General features: G+C 57.0%; 1 protein-coding gene across 18 annotated transcripts in view; it reads right to left on the minus strand.

Annotated features, from left to right (window-relative positions):
* LOC105485266 (MCF.2 cell line derived transforming sequence like) overlaps positions 1-21,609 on the minus strand; it is a 203,300-nt gene that overhangs the window by 58,958 nt on the left and 122,733 nt on the right. For all 18 annotated transcript variants that reach the window (XM_071080989.1, XM_011747518.3, XM_011747517.3 and 15 more), the window contains 2 exons: positions 17,970-18,053; positions 8,330-8,444 (listed from right to left, as the gene is read on the minus strand). In XM_071080989.1, the coding sequence (XP_070937090.1) occupies positions 8,330-8,444; positions 17,970-18,053 (199 nt within the window). The remainder of the gene's footprint in view (positions 1-8,329; positions 8,445-17,969; positions 18,054-21,609) is intronic.

Here is a 21,609-nt window from a genome sequence, read left to right on the forward strand (position 1 = left end):
GAAGAAAATGCTGCTGTGGAGACGGGACACACACCCGAGAAGTGGCTTCCCACCCAGGGCAGCACGCAGACACCGGGGCCGCGCGTGTCTCCTGGCTCCTCCTAACGAGGCTGGCTGTGGGTGGCAGAGCTTCCATGTAGGGCTTCAGACCGTGCAGGGCGACCGGGGCCAGCACAGTTTCAGGCCAGCCAGGACGGCAGACAAGGGCAGCCGTGAAACTGCCAACTCCATTGGGGTGAGGGTGGGTGTGGGGAGGGGAATCACCCGGCTGGAGCATTTGAGAACTGCTAGAAACAGGACACAATTTCACAGACAGAACACAGAAACCAGCCACACCCAGGGCGGGCGACTCTTTACAGCAGTGACCCTAACAGGGAAACAATGGGGACTACAAAATGCCCGCAAACAGGCCCAAGTGAGCACATGGGGATCCACTCACATCACAGGGGTCCACTCATCACAGGGGCCAGCCCAAGTGAGCACACCGGGTCCGCTTACATCACGGGGGCCAGGAAGCCTTAAGGCACAGCTGGGTGCAGTGGCTCACGCCTGTAATCCCAGCAATTCGGAGGCGAGGGTGGATAGATGACTTGAACCCAAGAATTCAAGATCAGCCTGGGCAACACGGCGAGACTCCATTTCTATAGAAAATACCCAAATTGCTGGTGGCTCATGCCTGCAGTCCCAGCTACTCAGGAGACTGAGGCAGGAGGAATCCTGGGCCCAGGAGGTTGAGGAGGCAGTGAGCTGAGATCCTGCCACTGCACTCCAGCCTGGGTGACAGAGCAAGACCCTGTCTCAAAACATAAAAAATATATATATAAAATGAAAGGCAGCGGCAAATGGCGCCCAGGTAGAAAGGCACCACGGCACACCGCTGAACAGAACAGCTGTGAGGTGGCATGTCCTGTGCTGTCCCACCACACGCGGATGAACAGCCTGGGGGGCACCCCAATGCAGCTCCACAGTTAGCTGTGGGGGAGCAGGAGGCAAAGCGGAAGCTTCACTTTTAATGCACACATATTAAATTGTTTAGCACACTCACGCACGCTCAGACACTTCCTGTCCTTATATTCAAAAGCCAATTCAAAATTCAATAGGAAATCAAACCCACAGCGAGAAGCGGGGCCCTTCCAAGGGCTGGGGTCCAGCTGCCCTCCAGCTCAGAGAGCAGGACAGGGTGCTCAGGTCACCGCAGGGGGACGACAAACCGAGCTGGCTCCAGCTGCTCATCTTAGAGTCAGCGAGATAGGAGGACTCTCCTCTTTCCTGGGAGCCTAATGATTACATTCGTGTTTCTGTTCCGTCCCACATGCACCCTCCCCATACGGTCCAAACTGTGCATGCGTGTGGTGTGTACATGTGCAGGTCTGTGGGGGGGGTATGCATGCACCTGCATGTCTGTGTGTGTGTGGGGGGGGGTTATACACATGCACGTCTGTGTAAATGCACAAGTACCTGAATGTATGTGTGTGTGTGACATATAGTTTGGATATTTGTCCCTGCTCAAGCCTCATGTTGAATTGTAATCCCCAATGCTGCGGGTGGGGCCATGTGTGGTGTGTGCATGTCCGTGCTTGTGAGCATGTGTGTGCTTGTGTACATCTGTACGTGTGTGGGTGTCTGTGTGTGTGAGTGCCCGCATGCCTGTGTGTATCTGTGTGTGTGGCATGTGCAAGCCTGTGTGGGTGCGTGTGTGCATCTGTACATGTGTGTGGCTGTGTCTGTGTGTGACTGCCCGCACACCTGTATCTGTGTGTGTGTGTGTGTGGCATGTGCAAGTCTGTGTGGGTGCACGTGTGCATCCGTATGTGTACATGCCTCTTATGGGCTGAACATGACCTCTGTCCTGGCAAGCTGGCTGGTAGATGGAGTCCCTACCTCCAAGGAGCTGGGAGCTTTGAGCCAGGCCCAGGGAAAATAAGCGTCATCATCAGCTTCAGTGAACTCCTTCCACACTGCTCCTCCAGCAAGCCCCAAGCTTCCCACCTCGCACCTTCTCTGAGGGCTGCCACCCTCCTCCCCATCTCCCAGCTCCTGCCTCCACCCTGCATACTGGCAGGTCATGAACTCCTCGGCACCCACGTCACAGAAAACACAGCCCCTCAGAAAAGGCTCCACAGACCCTGTCTCACCTCCCAGACTCTGTCCCTACAGCCCCCGACTCCCCGGCACTCTGTCCTGCCCCCTGGTGCCTTCGCTGCCCCCAAAGATGCCACTGGCTCCCTCCTGGGGTCTCTGTGACGACGGCTTCCCAGTTTACATTAAGTTCTTTGTCCACGGTGATGTTGCCGCCCCCGCCCTCTGCTTCCTTCATGCTCTCTTTCTCTATCTCTGTCTCTCCCTTTCTCTGTCTCTTTCTCTGATTCTCTCTCTTTCTCTCTGTCTCTTCCTCTGTCTCTTTCTTTCTTTGTCTCTCCTTGTCTCTGTCTCTCTGTCTCTGTCTCTATCTCTGTCTCTGTTTCTCTTTTTTTTTTTTTTTTTTGAGACGGAGTCTGGCTCTGTCGCCCGGGCTGGAGTGCAGTGGCCGGATCTCAGCTCACTGCAAGCTCCGCCTCCCGGGTTTATGCCATTCTCCTGCCTCAGCCTCCGGAGTAGCTGGGACTACAGGCGCCCACCACCTCGCCTGGCTAGTTTTTTTGTATTTTTTTAGTAGAGACGGGGTTTCACCGTGTTAGCCAGGATGGTCTCGATCTCCTGACCTCGTGATCCGCCTGTCTCGGCCTCCCAAAGTGCTGGGATTACAGGCTTGAGCCACCGCGCCTGGCCTGTCTCTGTTTCTCTATCTCTGTCACTCTGTGTCTCTTTGTCTGTCTCTGTCTCTATCCTTCTGTCTCTGTCTCTCGCTGTCTCCCTGTCTCTGTCTATCTCTCTCTCTCTTTGTCTGTCTCTCACTGTCTGTCTCTGTCTCTGTCTCTCTCTTTTTGTCTCTCTTTCTCACTTTGTTTTCCCACAACCCCGCTGCCCTGTGAGCCCTCCATAGCTGACATATTGTCTCAGCACCACAATTTTCTCTGTTTATTTGCTGTTGTGTTCCCAGTATGCACTGACCACTGAGACTTCTCAGCAAGCAGTGCCTGGACACACAGGCCTGACGCATCTACCTCTGCATCTCCTCCCCAGCCCACGTGGCTCTAAGGGGGCCATACAGGGTCTGGAATCTGCTTGTCACTGGTCTCTATCGCCTCTCTGAGACCTTGGCGTCTACCAAGGCCTGGCCGATGTTGTAAATCGAGCACCATTAGGAACAGGAAGGGCTATAGGGTTTTCGGAGATCCGAATCTGCCCTCTGACAAATGTGAGAGCCCAAAGCCCGACATCCCCAACACGGAGGGTCCACATCGGGCATCGGCAGACACCTGAGTCAGCAAAGCATGAGGTCTCCCCCTTTGCCCAGGTGAGTCGTCTTTCCAAGGCTCAAGAACTTGATTTCTATTAACAGGTGTCCCAAACCATTCGGGGCAAACCTGTCTATTTCAGTCTAATATTACAAAAATGATGAGTATAGTCAGATGTAGTGCTTGAATTAGGACACCTGGCATTTGCAAATGAAAACAGAAGGAAAGTTACAGTTAGGATACAACATTCTTTCTAAATTGATGAAGTGATGCTTGGTTTAGAATGTAACAGGTGAAACCCCTTAAAAGCAGCCTTCAGGAGAGATTTGTCCATTTAATTTGCATTGACATTCGAAAGAACAGGCCTGGTCAATTTCACTTCTTCCCACTGAAAGAACGTGCTGGCTGTGCAGCTGTCTGCAAACTGCCTGCCGGGGAACGGCCTGTGCCAGCGTCTCGCCCACCTTCTCCTGGAAGACAAGGTCCAAGCTCCCCGCCCTCCCTGTCTCCGGGCGATGTCCCAGGACCGAGCCGCAATGCTCCGCGTCGCCAGCAGAGGGCAGCCCCGCCCCACCTTGGGAAGAGGGTCCCCTGCAGAGGGCACTTCCCCGGGCACAGCACCCTCAGGGCGCCGCGGGCAGGTCTCCTCCTTGTCACTAGCCTGGCAATTTTGCTCGCCAGGGATGCAGAGACTTCCTCTGGGATGGTCCCCTCCGCCAAGCTGCACCTGCAAGGCTTGTGGAGACCCTGGTTTTATCTGCAGAGGGCGTGCTTGACCCCCCCGTGTTTAACACACTCTGCACTTCTCAAGAAGGCATCCCTTAGATGCCTTTAGGAAGAAGATTTCCCTTAGAAATGTGTCAAGAATTGTTCACTCTTTCAGGAAGGACACGCTCAGTGGCAACACCCTGGAGGCAAAGGGTCCACACAGCACGCCCGCGGCCCCCGTGCTCACAGAAATCCAGGGAGCTGCCGCGGCTGCTGCACCCTAGGACGCCGGGACAGCCAGGGGACAGGTGGCTCTTACAGGCCCGCCGCTTCCCTTCTGTGGTCCTTCTGATCAGGGCACACGCGCATCCTCCCAAATTCACGCGGGTTGGGTTTTGTTATCAAAGAATTTTATTTCCAGAGAGAAAAGGAGCGTTGGGTCTGACACTGACAAGACCTACCCGGGAAGAAAGGAAACGTGGGTGGAATGCCTGCGTACACTCGCGCTCACACACACCCCACACACATGCCATAGTCCACACACGCCACACACTCACCCCACACACGCCACATGCTCACACTACATACACACCACACGGGAGAAAGGAAACGTGGGTGCAATGCACGTGTACACTCGCGCTCACACACACCCCACACACATACCATAGTCCACACACGCCACACACACCACGCACTCACCCCACACACGCCGCATGCTCACACTACACACACACCACACGGGAGAAAGGAAACGTGGGTAGAATGCACGCGTACACTCACACTCACACCACACAGCCCACACACCCCACACAGCCCACACCCCACTCACCCCACACATGCCACACACACCACACCCCCCACACCCCCCACACACACCACACACATGCCACACACACCTCATAACCCACACACCCCACACTCACCCCACACACACCACACACTCCCCACACCCCCCACACACCACACACTCCACACATACGACACACCCCACACACACCACACACACCTCACACATACTCCACACACGCCACACACACCTCACACCCAACACTCACCCCACACTCCCTACACCCCACTCACCCCACATACTTCACATACGCCACACACACCACACACCCTACTCAGGCCACACATGCCACACACTCCACACACCCCCCACACACCACACACTCACCCCACACACGCCACAGGCTCACATTACACACGCACCACACACACCACACACTCACCCCACACACGCCACATGCTCACATTACACACACACCACACACACCACACACCCCACACACCACACATACTCCACACACGCCACACACCTCACACATGCCACACACACCTCACACCCCACACTCACCCCACACACGCCACATGCTCACATTACATACATACCACACAGGGAAGGAAACGTGGATAGAATGCACGCGTACACTCACACACACTCCACACACCCCACACACCTCACACCCCACACTCACCCCACACACTCATCCTACACACACCCCACTCACCCCACACACACCACACACACCCCACACGTACCCCACACCCCCCACACACCACAGGCTCACATTACACACACACCACACCACACAAACGTGCCACACGTTCACACGACACACCCCACACACTCACTCCGCACACTCAGACACCCACACTGAGTCTGGTGGGGGAAACAGCTCCACGCTCAGCAGTGCTGCTCAGGGCTGAACGAAGCTGGCATTTCCAGGATCTGACTTAGACCGTGTGGTGATATAAAACGCCTCTTCCACTTTTTATAATCTAAGTGTGACCAGAAAACCTGAGTTTCCATACACAGGCAAACAGTGGGGATCCACGGAGCTGCCTCTGGGGATCCCGGGGCCCGCGTGTCCACAGCGGGGACTGGGCCTGTGCTCCAGCCACCTTCGGCCAGACCAGGCTGTGCGGCTCACAGATGCACAATCTACAGCGATGGCTGAGTGGGTCTCGTCCTGCGGGAATCTGGACGCATCTGATATTCCTGGATCTCAGGAGAAGAAGCAGACAGAGAAGTGGGGCAGCGGCAAGGGGGCTGTGGAAGGTTCCAGAACATCGGATAAACAGCGCTGTGCACATATGAACACGTGCCGCGTAGCACACTCTTATGGTCTTGATGGGTGGCCTCTGAGCACTGCAGATGCTAGAAAATCTCAAGAAAAGGGATGCGGGTAGCTAAGGGACTCCATGAAGTTTCTAAGACAAAAGAGACAGGAAGGTTCAACAAACAGGAGACCCCCCAGCTCATGGCTCCAAGTAGCAAGCACTGACAACAGCCCTGACTTCTGAGAATGAGTCTGACCAGTCAGCATTCAGTGTGGACACCACAGAATCTCATTTAGCCCCATGCCGGGAGGCGCCATCAGGGGGCGGATGTACCTGCCAGGCCGGTCGTCCCCTGGGGCACAGGCTCTTCCTCCTGTGCAGGTGACAGACACAGGTCTAGAGGCTTGGAGATCACCGCCTTCTCCAAGGACACCCCTGTGGCCACAGCACACCTGGAGCCCTGTCCTCGGGGTAGGGCCATGGGTCTGAGCCTTCGGGCGCTCCCCTGCCCAGCCATCCACTTTCTCCAGCCATCACCCTGTTATTAAGCCTCATCTATAACATGGGCTTAATAACCGCCTTCCTGCCACAGTGCAACTGAGAAGCAGGGACGAATGTGTGGAAACCATCTGCAGCATTGCAGCCTTGCCCCACCAAGCCGGTCCCATCAGCCCTCAGGGAACTCGGCCACTTGGCCCGAGACCCAGCCCCTCCTCCGTGCACTGAGCTCAGCCAGCAGAGCCTGGCACATGGTGGGTGCAAGATTCTCACAAAAGACAAGAGACCGAGGTCAGAATCACAAACCCAACACACAGTGATTTGGGGTTACCAGGACACTGCCATGTCCAGGCCTTTGACCACAGCTGGCCACGAGCCCCCTTCTTTCTGCCCTCCAACCCGCCCTGCCCCTGACAGGCTCACAAGCTCCCTGCTCCACCAGCTCCCACCTCAACCCGCCAAGTGGACAGAGGTGCCCACCACTCTCTCTCTCCTCAAGGCATTACCGCAGAGGCTGGCTGCTGCCAACTGGTGGGTATGTGACATTTGTCAGGGGATCTATGTGCTGTTTTCCAGGTCAGGCCGATGTGCTGAGCTCTCAGTTACCAGGCCCAGTGCGCTGTTGTCTTTAAAGACTGAAGAATGAAGGAGAACCTTCACGATAATGGCCGCGGCTGCACTTTCACACTGATGGTTAAACATCTCCTCTGTTTTCCACCTTATGTAATGTGAGGGATACAGATGCCACATTTAAGGATATTTGTTTTTACGTGGTGCGTGGTTCACTATACCCCAAATGGAAGCAGCAGCTACACTGCCTGGTGTGTGTGGTGTGTGGCTGACGTTCTCAGGATCTTCCTGGTGGCTGGGGTGACCGCAGCAGATGCGAGACCCCCGTGGTGCCCCCCAAAGTCAGCCTGCAGCTCACCGGCCTGACGCTGCTCTCCCGCCGGCCGCTGGGGAGATACAGAACTGGACTCCCTACCTTTTCAGAGGACGGGGACCCGGCTATGCCTGGAACAAAAAAGCTGCAGCCTGAGGGAACCATTTTTGCTAACCCGATTTTCTGGTACCTCTGGGGTCAGTTCTCTCCTGGAAAGGGCAGGAGGCGGCCACGCCCCCAGGACCTGACCACATCGCAGAGAGGCCACGTGGACGGGCTCTGCTCCCATGAGCCTCTGGCCCCGCGCAGATGGCCTCTGCGGCATTAAGAACACAGAACCCTCGCACCAGAGCTCTGCTGATCAAACAGGCATGCACAGTGACAGTTCACGCGGGAGAAAAGCAGTGCCCGGGCTAAGCCATATCCCGACTGCTGAGCAGCTGAGCCTCCAGGTGGTAACACAGGAAAGAACAGCAGCTTGGAGTGGAAAGGCTGGATTCGGACCCCAGATCAGCTCTGAGGCAGACTCCTGAGCTCCTCAGAGCCATGATGCTGACAAAGCTCTAACCCCTCAGCAAAGCCACGGGGAACGCAACGGTGGCTCCCACAGACCCTAATTCATCCCGCAGTCATGGGGACCCCATCCTGGTGAAACCTCAGAGACTCTGCCCTGCCCCACAATCATGGGGGGGGTCTGCCCCGACCCACATTCACAGGGACCCCACGACGCGGAAATCTCACAGAGACTCTGCTTCATCCCAGAGTTGCGGGGACCGCACGATGGTGAAACCTCAGACTCTGCCCCGAACCACAGTGTCTGCTGGGCTCTGAGCGTACGCACCTGGGGATGCTGGTGAGGTAGGTCATGACATTCTGGAACTCCTTGTCCGGAATCTCGCTGAAGGCCGGGTAGTCAGGGAAGGTGATGACCGGGCTTCCGTCCTGCCCCCGCCCACCTGGGGAGAGACCAGAGGCAGACACTTAGCCGAGGGCTCCACGGCCCCCGAGGACTCCATGGATGTTGGCCCGTTTCCATCAGCACCCAGTATTTCAGTTAAAACTGAGGCATGTTCTTCATTGTTACATAATTTTTATTTGAAAGAAACGTGTGCTGCTTGAAGAAAATATTTGGAAAGTACACAAAAGTGACGTGAATTTAGACAATTACCCGTTATCTTGGCCACCGTGGGACAGCTACCATGACAATTCAGTGTGTTTCCTTCCGAGCCTTTTTCTCTGGGCTTTTTTAACCTTGTTGAGATGATACTGGATAGAGAAGCTTGTCTCCTGCCTCCTTCCTAACGCCGAGAACAAACTGTTTCCATGCTTTTAAACAATGTAACCATTATTTAAAATATCGCATAATATTCCACATCGCATGTGCCCTAATAACCTGCCTAACTGTGCAGTTGGTGGGTATCGTCCAGCTTCTCTGACGGTGCTGCCTTTGAAACAATTCAATTTCAAAGGGCTCCATTTGAACATTGACTTTGGAGTCCCACAGGCCGGGCTCCAGGTCTGCCTGCTGGAGCCGGCCACTGACCCTGCCTCGCCGCCTTGGCCGGACGGAATCCATTTCTCTCCCCCGAGCTGGGGTCCGGCCTTGCGACCTGTTTCGCCCACAGGACTCGGCGGAAGTGAGCTTGGGACTCAGGGCACTGCAGCTGCCCTCTCATGCCCCACGGTCATCAGAGAGGTGGTTCCACCACCCAGTGTCCACCTGCTCTGAGAAGGCCCAGCACCGAGGGCTGAGGGCGGGCTTTGTGAAAGGGCAGGGAGGTGGGGGTGTGGGACGGCAGCCCCCAGGACCTTCCAGCCTGCCCCACACGAGGACACAGCTGAGTGAAGGACCCAGTCAGCGCCCTGTGGAGTGAAGAACTGCCTAGCTGAGCCCGTTGGAACTCCTGAGCCACTAAATGAAGAATAAATCCGTAAAATAAGGCTGTTTCAAGCGAACAAAGTCTAGGGTAGCTTTTTATGGCAAACAGATAATGGGAGTTCGCCATCCCTCATCCATGTCCTCACAGAGAAGACCCAGGGCGCACACAGCTTGCGACAACCACAGCTTTGTCTCTTAACAGTGACAGTCCACCGCCGCCTTGTGCCCCCCATAGCTGCCGCCTCGCACCCCCTACAGCCACCGCCTCCGGCTTCCGGAAGTTCTGCTTCTGGGTCTTGGCCAAGCCCAGCCACGCCAGGACGCCAGGCAGGGCAGCTTTTACCATCCAGTGATCCTGGGACACTGGGCCCACGAGGCTCCCTGTGGGTGTCTCCTCAGCACAGGGCTCCGTGGCCTCCTCCCGAGAGCCTGTCCAGCCCTTGTCAGCACCCCTCAATGGGACATGACTCATTATCTGACATGACTGTTCTCACTTCGGCCAGCACGTCACACGAACATATCTTTTCTCCCTAGCTCCTTCCTAACCTCCCCTGAGGGCTCACGCCTCGAGCCCATCCCAGCTGCCGAGCCTCTTAGAGGGCTGAGCCGAGGGGCGTCCACGCACCGTGATGGCCTCCCCTTCACCTGGGACAGCTCAGTCCCTGCAATGCTGGGTTCTAATGAAGCCCCTGAGTGGGAAGGCGGCTGCTGGGTCCGGCTCCGCTGTGCTCTGATGACTTTTGCCCTCCGAACTCTCCCAGCCCTCGAGGGCTCTTGACCTCTGCCCCCGTCTCTGGGCAGCGCACAATGTCCCATGCAGTCCTCAACAGAACAGGCCTGTCACTCACCCACAAACCTTTCATCATTGTTAATTCTCACTTCCTCTCGGAAAATTCCTCCATCCCAATGGTAAGAGGCCGCTGAGCGAACACTGTGGCCCCGTGTCCTCCTGAGCGAGTGTGACAAGCCTTCCCTCAGCCACCGCCGCGGTGGGGGCTCAAAGCCCCCGGGATGTGGCTCATGCGTGTCTCAGCTTCACGCAGTACCTACCACAATGATCAGGAGCTCGTGGCAACTTTTCAGTCGCCATTAAAGGCAGCCTCCAGCTGCCCAGGGGAGAGGATGGGGCCGGGTGACCCCGGAGCTGAAATCGCCCGGGGGCCTGACCTGGGCCGCACAGCCTGGTTCAGCTGGTTGCTGGTGCTGGTCTCAAGCTGCTGCTACCCTGGGTATCTCCGAACTCTCTGTGCTGCAGCCTCAAAGGAAAAGCAAAGACCCTGTTCTTTCTTCCCAAGTCAGGCGTGGAAATCCCCGCCTGTCCACTGAGATTGAAAAGCAGGCGCCAAAGCTCCCGCACCTGCAGGTTATGAGGCAGCCAAACACCGCTGGACGCAGAGTTGGGGGCAGAGTCCCTCTCTGGAGAAACCATCCCCACCAAGGTGGGCAGTGCCAGGACCCTGCAGGGCCAATGGCACCAAGAACAAGCTCTACTTCTGCGTCTGCACCCGGCCTCGTAACTGGAGGCCGGCTGAATGCCGCAGAGGACAGAGGGCTCCGAAGCTCCTCTGTGGTTGAGAACAGCACCCTGCCACACGGCACCAGGGACAGCCTCCGGTACCCACCCACGTCCAAGAACCACTGTCCTGGCTGAGACCTGTCACACCTGCACGTGAGCTCTCACACCCAAGCAGCTGGGCCTGCACCCACTCGCTAGGGGCGGAAGGCAGCTGCAACTCCCTCTCATCCCCGTCGCCAGAACAAAGTATGGCTCCTATGGGATCTTGCTTTAATGTGAGATACACACTCAGTTTAATACACACACAGCTACCCAAACACACACACATAGCTACACACAGCTACCTATACACATATACATGCACATATACACATGTACAGACACACAGCTACACACACAGCTACCTATAAACACAGACACACATACATACACAGCTATACACAGATGCATAGCTACACATACAGCTAGACACACACCTACGCACACATGTATACACAGCTACACACATATGCATATATGTATATGTACATACATGTACAAACACACACATACACACATGGATACACACATACACAGCTACACACACATACACAGCTACCATACACAGATACCCAGCTACACATGCACATGCATAAATGCTACACATCTACACATCTACACATACACAGCTACACATGCACATGCACACACATATACACACTGCGCGTACACACATCTACACATACACAGCTACATATGCACATGCATACACACTACACATACATCTACACACATCTACACATACACACATCTACACATGCACACACACACTACACATACATACTACACATACATCTACACACTACACATCTACACATACACAGCTACACATGCACACATAAACACGCTACACACACAGCTACACATGCATATGCACACACACTACACATACATCTATACATACACACATCTACAAATACACATCTGCACATACATCTACACATGCCCACACACACTACACATACACACATATACACACTCCACATACATCTACACATACACAGCTACATATGCTCATAAACACACCTACACATACACAGCTACACATGCACACACACTACACATACACACATCTACACATACACAGCTACACATGCACACACACACCCACTACACATACACACATCTACACACACACATCTACACATATACACTGTTACGGACCGGACATTTGTCTTCCCCTGAATTCATGTGTTGAAATGCTAACGCCAGGCGGACAGTGCTGGGAGGTGGGGCCTGTGGGAGGTGAGGAGGCTGTGGGAGTGGGGCTCCCGTGAATGGGATTCTGTGGGCTTGCTCTGCTCGCCTGGCCACATGAGGACAGTGAGAAGGCGGCAGTCTGTCAATCAGGAAGTGAGCCTTCACCAGGCAGCACATCTGCCGGTGCCTTCATCCGGGACTTCCTGCCCTGAACCAAGAGAAATAAACTCCTGTGGCTTAAACCACCCAGTCTAGGGGACTTTGTCACAGCAAGCAGCCTGAGCTGAGACACACAGGTAGACACACACGCACACACATCCTGGGCAGGAGGCCTGTGTGATGGCCAAGCCGGCTGACCAAGGGTGTGACGACTCACACGTGTGTCCTGCTTCGTTTTCTCCACGGACATGATGCATCTTAGGGACTCCCCCTTGCGTGATGCATCGGCCCAAACATGGCTTTAGAAACTCGCCCACATGAGCTGCTTAGGAATGAAAGCATTCATGTGGTTAATCTACTGTGACATCTGTATGCTAAGTTAACTGTCGGGTAGAAAAGTCTTAAAATAAGAACTAAAAACTCCTGTCAGTGTGAAGATGACATCAAGAAGGCATCACTTTCTGAGGCCGGACACCACTTAGCCACACGGAGCTCCTACCTGGACAGGACGCCTTTGTCAACACCACTCGTCCACGGCAGTGACTCGCTGTCAACACCACCCCTTTATGACTCACACTTTCACACAGGTCGGTTGTTGGTCTGTCTGGGCGGCCATAACAAACCACCACAGACCGGGAGGCCCAAACAACAGAAATTTGTCTCACAGCTCTGGCCAGGTAAGTCCAAGATCAAGGCGCCCATAGACCTGGTGTCTGGTGACAGCGGCTTCTGCATTCACAGAGGTCTCCTTGAGGCATGGCCTCGCTGCGGAAGGAGATCTGGTTTCTTCAGCCCCTTACAAAGGCACTGATCACACCTGGGCGCTCCACCTTCATGATCTAATCTCCCCCCAAAGGCCTTGCCTCCCCAAACACCACCTCCGGGGTTAGGGTTTCGACATCTGAATTCGGAGGGACACAAACATTTATCCCACAGCAACTGGTTTGAGGTCGTGCAACCGTCGGATTCCTTGAAGCAGGTCCAGAAAGGACCACATGCGGCTCCGCCCAAACCTAATGGGATTCCTGTCTCCATCTCACGACTTTGATTCTCCGCAGAACACCCAGGGCCACCCCAGTGACCCTCTGTCCATTTCTGTTTCTCTCCAGCAAGGGCAACCACCCCCAGGCAGGGAACGTCTGTCTGTCTGTGGCTGAAGCCTGGGTGTCAAAAAGCTGTCGGCCTCAGGGAGTGCAGGATCGGATGGGTCCCCACAGGTTGGAGCAGCTGTCGGGTCGTGGTGAGCACAGACTGAGCTTGGGACTTGGTGGCTGGAGCCTCAGACCATGTGCCGGGAAGACTCCGGGGTCCTTCCCCACTTCGAATCCCTCTCTCAGGACTGCCCAGGCAGGTGCCACGCTGGATTCCTGCAGCTCATCTGAGAACTGCGGTTCAGCTGCACACTTAATCCTTAGGATGAGATGTAAGCTGGGACCAAACCGAAATGGGGTGGGAGAAGGGCCAAGGCAGGAGGGGGCTTGTGCAGCGAGCGCTTGGGGAAGGTGAGGAAAGGAAGAGACGAAAGTCTTCAGTGATCTTCCCGGGAAGACAGCACAGGCCAGGGGGAGGGTCTCCTGTCTGCCCCGTCTCCACACACCTGGGGCTGCCTGGACGTGGGATGGAACAATCCTGTCAAATCCAGGTCCCCAGACAGCTGATGGCTGCCTCTGACCATGCCACGTTCCTGTAAAAGCGAAACGAGATTCCCAAGAGCTGCTGGGCAGTGGAAGGGGGCCGCCGTCCGTGGCAGGGCGTGAGACACGCAGTGCCGGCAGACTCTGCATTCCGGGCACGGCCTCCATTTCGGCTTTGTGGTTTTCACCGGTGGCAAGTCTGTTCTCAGCGTTTTTCACTTCAGATCATAAGTTCCTCAGTGGTAAATTCTCCAGCCCTGTTTTTAGCTCTTGCTGACGGTCGGCAAGTTGAAACATCTTTTCTAAGATGACACAAGGACTGAGTTCTGAGCCCACGACCTCCTCGGGGCCTGCTCCGACCGCCACGCCAGGGGATGCGCCATTGCCTCTGGGTCCGGGGCACCCATGCGCCCCCCGCAACCCTCATCCTTCAGCAAGAAAGAGTCAAACGGCTGACTCGCAGGAGGCGGCTCTGCCCGGAAGGACAAGAATAATCAAGAATTTACATGCAGGATATTTCCTGATTTTACACCCAATTCCTTGTTCCTCAAACCTCAGAAAACTAGAGGGGACAGTAGGGTGGCAGGTCTCGCAGCTTCAGGGTTAAGCGAAGTGCTTTTGGGGCAGACATCACTGCGAGTAGAGGGCGTGGATGACGAGGGACGCAGGCTGAACCGGGAGCTGCTGTCTGTGGGTGACAGACAGAGAGTCCAGGTGTAATTTCCGCAGCTCGTCCTGACTTTGGGCAGCAACGTACGGGGGTGTGGAGCCCCCGAGGTGTAGGCATCCCTCACTTGGCCGCCTTTCAAAACCTGCCTCACTTGGGTTCAGGACCTGGACAGAGCTGTAGGGCTCTGCGTGGCACCTGTGCATCCACAGATAATGGAGGTGGAAGAGAGGGGACCACACAGGTCACGGGGCAGTCCTGGCTCCAGGGCACACAGCGCAGGGCTGGCGCGGACGTCTGCAGGGAGGGGAAATCAGCAGGGAAAGTGGAAAGAAATGCAGAGTCTCCTCTTGAAAAGGAAAATTTGGAGCCGTTCCTTCCTGACATCTTTAGTTTTTTGCTCTGGCACTTCATGGAAGCCATTCTAGGCATCCAGAGACCAGCGAATTCAACCAAAGTCCACAGAACAGGCTGGGGCATCAACCTGTGGGCTCCAGCCACAATGAAGGGTCTCACCCCGCTGGGCCCCAGCACCACGGTGGTCCGTGTGCAGGAGTGGCTGGTGGGGGAGTCTGTGTTTCCTTCGGGTGGAGTGAGACAGGGAGAACGAGTCCTGTGGGTGATGCTGGGGCAGGAGGGGAGCCCCGCTTGGGGGCAGCTGTCAAGACAGCAAACCTCTGAGTCAGATTTACCGAGTCCAAGGCGGCCCCTGAAAGGCATGTCCACTCCCTGTCCCAGGAGCCTGTGAACGTGACTTCATTTGGAAAAGTCCTTGCAGCAGAGGTAACAAAGTTTTCAAGATGAGACCATAATGGATTATACGGTGGGCCCTGAATCTCATGACGGGTGTCCTGGGAGAAATGTAGAGAGGCTTTGAGGCAGAAGAGGAGACGTCGACGTGCAGGTGAGGTGGCTGCATGAAGACACCAAGGGACACCAAGGAACACCTGTGCCCCCGAAGGAGCCTCCGGAAGGGGCACGCCCCAGGGAACCTGAAAGACGAATCCCGGATGTTTCAGTTCCCCAGTGCATGGCCTTTGTCATGAGGACACAGAAGGGGGCTTGGCATGGCAGGAACCCGGAGTGCAGGCGCAGCCTCAGGACGCAGCTGTGCAGGATACGGTGAGGAGGGGACGGGGTGATTGGAGACCTACAGACCCGAGGCTGCCACAGACTTCATCCAAATTCGCGCACGTCTGCAGAAGCTCCAGCTGACACTGATCCGTCTCAGACACGAGGCTACCACGGACTTCATCCAAATCCACACATCTGCAGGAGAAGCTCCAGCCGACACCGATCTGTCTCAGACACAGTACTGCTGCTACGACCTGGATCCCGAGAACAGCATGGCGTGCTCGGGGTCCCACCCCAGACGGGCCCATGGCTGAGCCCTCAGTACGTGGCTCTGAGGCTGGGTGCACCTCTAGGAGCTGGGAGGCAGCTGTGAGCAAGCCCAGCCCTCAGGAGGGACCCACACCGCACACAGGAGGATGTGAGGTCATATAACGAGGTGGGGCGGAGCAAAGAGCAGGTGAGGAGGGACAGGGCATGGCCAAGGGCGTGCCTCTGAGCAAGGACCTGAGGGGACAGGCCAGCCACAAGCCCACGGAAAAAATTCACTGCATGGAGAGCGCCGCCCGTGCAAAGGCCCCGAGGTTGGTGGGAGGCAGGGCGATGGGGAGGCAGCCTGCCTCCAGGGCGTGGGCAGGAGACGAGGTGGGGGCAGTGGTGCCACAGGGGACTCTGGCTTATATTCCAGGAGAGAGAGGAGCCCACGGAGGCTTTGGTGTGGTTCCCAAGATCACTGACACTCAGGCACTTATCAGCTTGTGGGTGTCTGCTCAGGGTCTCTGGGCCCACGTGGAGGGGTTGCCGGGCTGTGACCCTCTCCGAGCCCAGGCTCTCCAGCTCCCCCAGGGGCTTGGCAGAGCTCTGCTCCCAGCTGCAGTGTTGAGGCCCCGGGGTCCTGGCGGCTGCCTGTGGGGTGGCTCTTCTCCTGCTCAGGCGGCCTCTGCTTCCTTCAGGGCCACACAGAGAAGCCCCTTGTGTCAAATCCTCCCTGCACTTGGAATCTCTCATGCCAGGAAGAGCCCCATCTCTTTTAAGGGCTTAGCCGACTGGGTCAGGCCCACCAAGGAAGATCTTAAAGTTTCTGATTTGGGGCCTTAAATTCATCTGCAAAATCCCCTCACAGAGCTCCTGGGCCGGCGTCTGAGGAACAACTAAAAAAGGTGGGTGGCTGGGGCCGTCCCAGGACTCTGCCCTCCCAGGCACCACTGGGGTGGGGGCACTGCCTGGCAACTGGAGGAAGGTCAAGGCTGGAGGCCCAGGTCGGGGCCCTCCTGGTGGCAAAGCTGTGAGCCTCTTGGGAGTCGTGAAAGGGGCGGGGAGAGGCTGGGGACGCAGGAGGAACCGGCAGAAACCACGGCACCTCTCCTGAGTCATCACCACACCTGGTCCCCGATGCAGGGGGATTGGAGCCCTTGTCCCCTGGGAGTTTTCAGTTCTCCAGAGACCCCTTGCTTTCTATCCTTCCTCCTCCTGGGCCTCTCCGCCATGGAAAGCAGGACCGAGTCCCTGGACAGCTCTCCTCCTCTGGCCAACATGTTGCTGTCTCTTCGATTTTGGTCTCGTAAAACTCGCCAGCTACACCTCGGCCCCTGGCAGTCAGCCTCCCTCAGACCCCAAGGCCCGGCCTGGGGTGTGGGCTGGCTCTGGAGGTGGCCGTGCGGGATGGAGGCCCCACCATGCCAGCCATGGATTGGGGGCTGGGCTGCTAATGAGAATGCAGAGGGGCAGAGGCTGAGCTCCTGAGAGCATTGCGCCCTCGGCATCAGGGCACCCTTATGTCCCAGGGAGGGCACACATTTGCATGTATTTTTTCTGATGGGTCCTGTTGGGCAGATTTGTTCACATAAGAACGGTGTCTGCACAGCTCGGGTCACTGCAGGTGCCCTTGCTGCACCCACACGGGGGGCTGAGAGCCTCACTATGTCCCCAAGTCTGCAGGCACCACCTCCACAGGTGTGCCAGATGCAGGGCTGGAGGCCACAGTGGACAGAGGCGTGGCCTGGGAGGTGCCCAGATGCAGCAGGAACTGCGGGTCACTGAGGCCCATGGGCTCGGCCACCCACGCCCCACTCCATCTGTCCCTGGAGGCCGCCGTCAGGGGTGCCCAGGCCACGTCCCCCTGACCCTCCTCTGCCCACCTCCTCCCAGTGGCCGTGTGCCAACTGGCATGGAGCTGCCCACTTCACAGAGATGGGGAGAGCCGCCAGGTCACAGGTCAGACCCAAGGCAGTGAATGACCAGGCCGTGGCGACTGCTCAGCCCACACCCGGCCCCGGACCCCTCCCTCTCCACCCCGTCCCGGCTTCTGGAACTCACCGGACAGGTAAGCAAAGCGCTTCTTCAGCTGGTCCTGGATGTCGGCAGCACAGAGCGGGACGATGTCCTGGTGCATGATTTCATCTGCACGGAAAGAGCAGACAGCACGCGTCAGCCCCAGGACGCTGCCTCACCCTGAGAGCGCCCACACGATCCCAGGCGGAGCGGCACATCCACAGGCACCTACGGGAGCGGGTCACGTGGCTGGAAAAAGGCTTTTCAGTTTCCAGTACGTGGAGGCCTTTGTTTCTTAGTGCACAAAAGCTGTGTGTTGAATGATTCACCATCGATTTTGAAAGTGTGGTATAAGAGGTTCAGAGAGAGGGACTGACAGACAGAGAGAGGGAGGGACAAAGAGAGAGACCTGGGCAGAGGGGAGGCAGGGGAGCAGTAGGAAAGCGCTTGGTCCTGGTCCTGGGATAAATACACTTTGGTCTGAGTCCCACCCACGTCGGGGAAGATGTTCAGGTGACCCCTGCCGGCCTGTTGCAGGTGCAGTAACTTATGGCCCATGAGGAAAACCTGAGCACGGAATGGGCCACTGCCTCTGCACACACGGGACCCTGGGGGGGTCTGTGCCACATCCCTGGCCTTGCCATTAGCTGGACACAAATGAGGCAGGATGGCAAGAGCAGGGTCAACTCCCGTACCCATCCCCCCACCCAGCAGGTTCCAGATAGGTCTGGACGCACTGAAGCACCTGCGGCCACCAGGCCAGCACCAGCCGGGAGCATGGGGGGAGCACTAGGCCAACATCAGCTAGGAGCATGGGGTCAGTACCAGCCAGGAGCACAGGGCCAGCACGAGCTGGGAGCACTAGGCCAGCATCAGCCGGGAGCACAGGGTCAGCACCAGCCGGGAGCACGTAGCCAACACCAGCCGGGAGCATGGGGCCTGCACCAGCTGGGAGCACTAGGCCAGCATCAGCTGGGAGCACGGCGGAGCATGGGGCCAGCACCGGCCAGGAGCATGGGGGAGCACGGAGCCAGCACCAGCCAGGGGCATGGGGCCAGCACCAGCCAGGGGCACTATGCCAGCAACAGCCAGCAGCACAGGGCCAGCACTGACTGTGAGCACGGGGAGCACGGGGTCAGCACCAGCCGGGACCACTAGGCCAGCATCAGCTGGGAGCACGAGGTCAGCACCAGTCAAGAGCACAGGGCCAGCACCAGCCGTGAACACAGGGGGAGCACGGGGTCAGCACCAGCCGGGAGCACTAGGCCAGCATCAGCTGGGAGCACAGGGTCAGCACCAGTCAAGAGCATGGGGCCAGCACCAGCCACAAACACAGGGGGAGCACGGGGCCAGCACCAGCTGGAAGCACAGGGTCAGCATCAGCCGGGAGCATGGAGCCAGCACCGGCTGGGAGCACGAGGCCAGCAAGACCCTCCAGGGAAAGCTGTGCGGACTGACAGGCTGGTGTTCTGTGCCACAGAGCGGCTGCCGAGCTACTATGCCTCGGGGACACTGACCACTGACCACAGAGCAGACACGATTTCTGGCCAGCATGCTCATCATATAGCCACATTTGCAATCTTGAACATCCACACAATTTCTCTCTGAAAGACACAGGACTCACGATGATGACCTGAGAATGGCTTAAACGTTCAATTCTTCCACACCTGAGGACCCAGGCCACTAACAGCCTGAAGATATGGGACAGAAGTGTTTGTACCTGGAAATTCCCAGCGGAGGCCACAAGATAACATCTACCTGGCATCAGACTTAAATCCTGCTCTTCCAGTCTTGCAGACAAACAAGTGTAAACACGGGACGCAGTGGAACACACAGGGGCCCCTCCTGGGCCGTGTTGGCTGCGGCCCTGCTGGCTATGGGACTGCTTTGCCTCGGAGCCGGAGACAACCCTGGTGCTGGTGAGGAAGTGGCGGGACCACGGTGTCACGGGGCCTGCCAGAGCCAAGCAGATGTCAAGGCCCTTCTGCGGAGCTTTGCAGGGAGAGTTCAGGGCACAGACCCGTTCCCAGTATGCAACCATGTGTCAGCAATGGCTTCTTTTGTGGGAGAAAGAAACAGTCAAGCAGTAAAGCATGAAATACTGTTTTATGCTCCTGGCAGGGTGACTTCCACTGGCGCACACCTCTCTGGAATGTGCGTCTGGTACAGCCGACGGCAGCCTAGACTGCGCAGTTGGACGTTCAAATTTTACAGTAAGTTTTTCTCTCTTGCCAGGAGCGACCATAGCCTCAGAGAGGAAGTCAGGAGGCACCGTCCTCAAATCCAACACCTGCTAACCCCAGGAGAAGCACATCGCTGACACGGAAAGGGTCACAGGGCAAGGGCCTCCCTGGAATTTTAGAAATTCTGGGGGCTACAAAAAAAGATTCTGGATACTGTGAGCTGGCAGGTTCATCACGGGGGGGATGGCTTGGACAGGGGGGTACCAAGGTTGGTGATGGCTGCGGGATGCTGGCGGCCCAGGCTCACTGGGGCCACAAACGGGGAGGCACTGGCCCATGTCTGTGGCTCCCTCGCCGCACCTCGACTTTCAGAGGCATCGACCGCGAGAGTCAGGCGTCGACCGCGAGGGTCAGGCATCGACCGCAAGAGTCAGGCACCGAACGCGAAGAGTCAGGCGTCGATGTGGACACTTCCACCATGACTCCCAAACTCTGTCCTGGCAGCTCTGAGAGGCGGCGTGTTTGGCCTGGCCTGTTCCCTACGAGCTCAGGCATTCCTGACCTGGCTCTGGACCTTACCGGTGCCTGCTCTGGGGCCCTGCTGACAGCAAATGTCTTTCCCGTGTGTTAGAGACAGACAGACACCGCCCGCCGTCCCTCCACGTTCTGAGAGAGTGGTGCATGTGGGTGTGAAGCTGCCTCTGGGACAGGCTGTCCACTGTAGGCTCCTCATCCACCCCTCCAGGGGCTGCCACACACTCAGGTCCTTGGAAGGGTGAGGTCCGGGCCTGGGGCCCTTGCTCAGCCGCTCCTCTTCTGGCCAGTCTGACCCCACTCAATTTCCTATCAAGATGCCACCTCAGAGAGGCCTTTCTCCACCTCCCCACCAGGCAGGGGCCCTCATGGCAGCCTGCACCCTCCATGGGGGCCTGCAAACCCCCACTCAAGGCTGCAGGGACTATGCCTGGGGTTCCCCACCCTCACCACAGCGCCTGGCCCAGCAGCTGCCCCTGCTAACACAGCAGAGGAAGGGAGGAAGTGCCTTCCCAGAGCATCCTGTGGAATCCAACGCCAAGGCCCCAACCCCTCACAGGCGGGTTCCTACTTTCTGGCGTCACAGGCCCGTGGGGGGCAAAGCAACACCTGTGCACCATCCACACTGCAGTGTCCACTGTCCACACCACCTGTTCACCGTCCACACCACCTGTCCACCTTCCGCATTGCAGTGTCCACTGTCCACATTGCCTGTCCACCATCCACATTGCCTATCCACCGTCCACACCGCCTGTCCATCGTCTGCATCGCAGTGTCCACCGTCCACACTGTCCACCATCTGCACTGCAGTGTCCACCGTCCACACCGCCTGTCCACCATCCGCATTGTGGTGTCCACTATCCACATCGCAGTGTCCACCGTCCACACTGCCTGTCCACCATCCACATTGCTGTGTCCACTGTCCACACCGCCTGTCCACCATCCACATCGCGGTGTCCACCGTCCAC

This window comes from Macaca nemestrina, chromosome 16 (assembly GCF_043159975.1).
Source record: "Macaca nemestrina isolate mMacNem1 chromosome 16, mMacNem.hap1, whole genome shotgun sequence".
In the NCBI taxonomy this organism is placed as follows: Eukaryota; Metazoa; Chordata; class Mammalia; order Primates; family Cercopithecidae; genus Macaca; species Macaca nemestrina.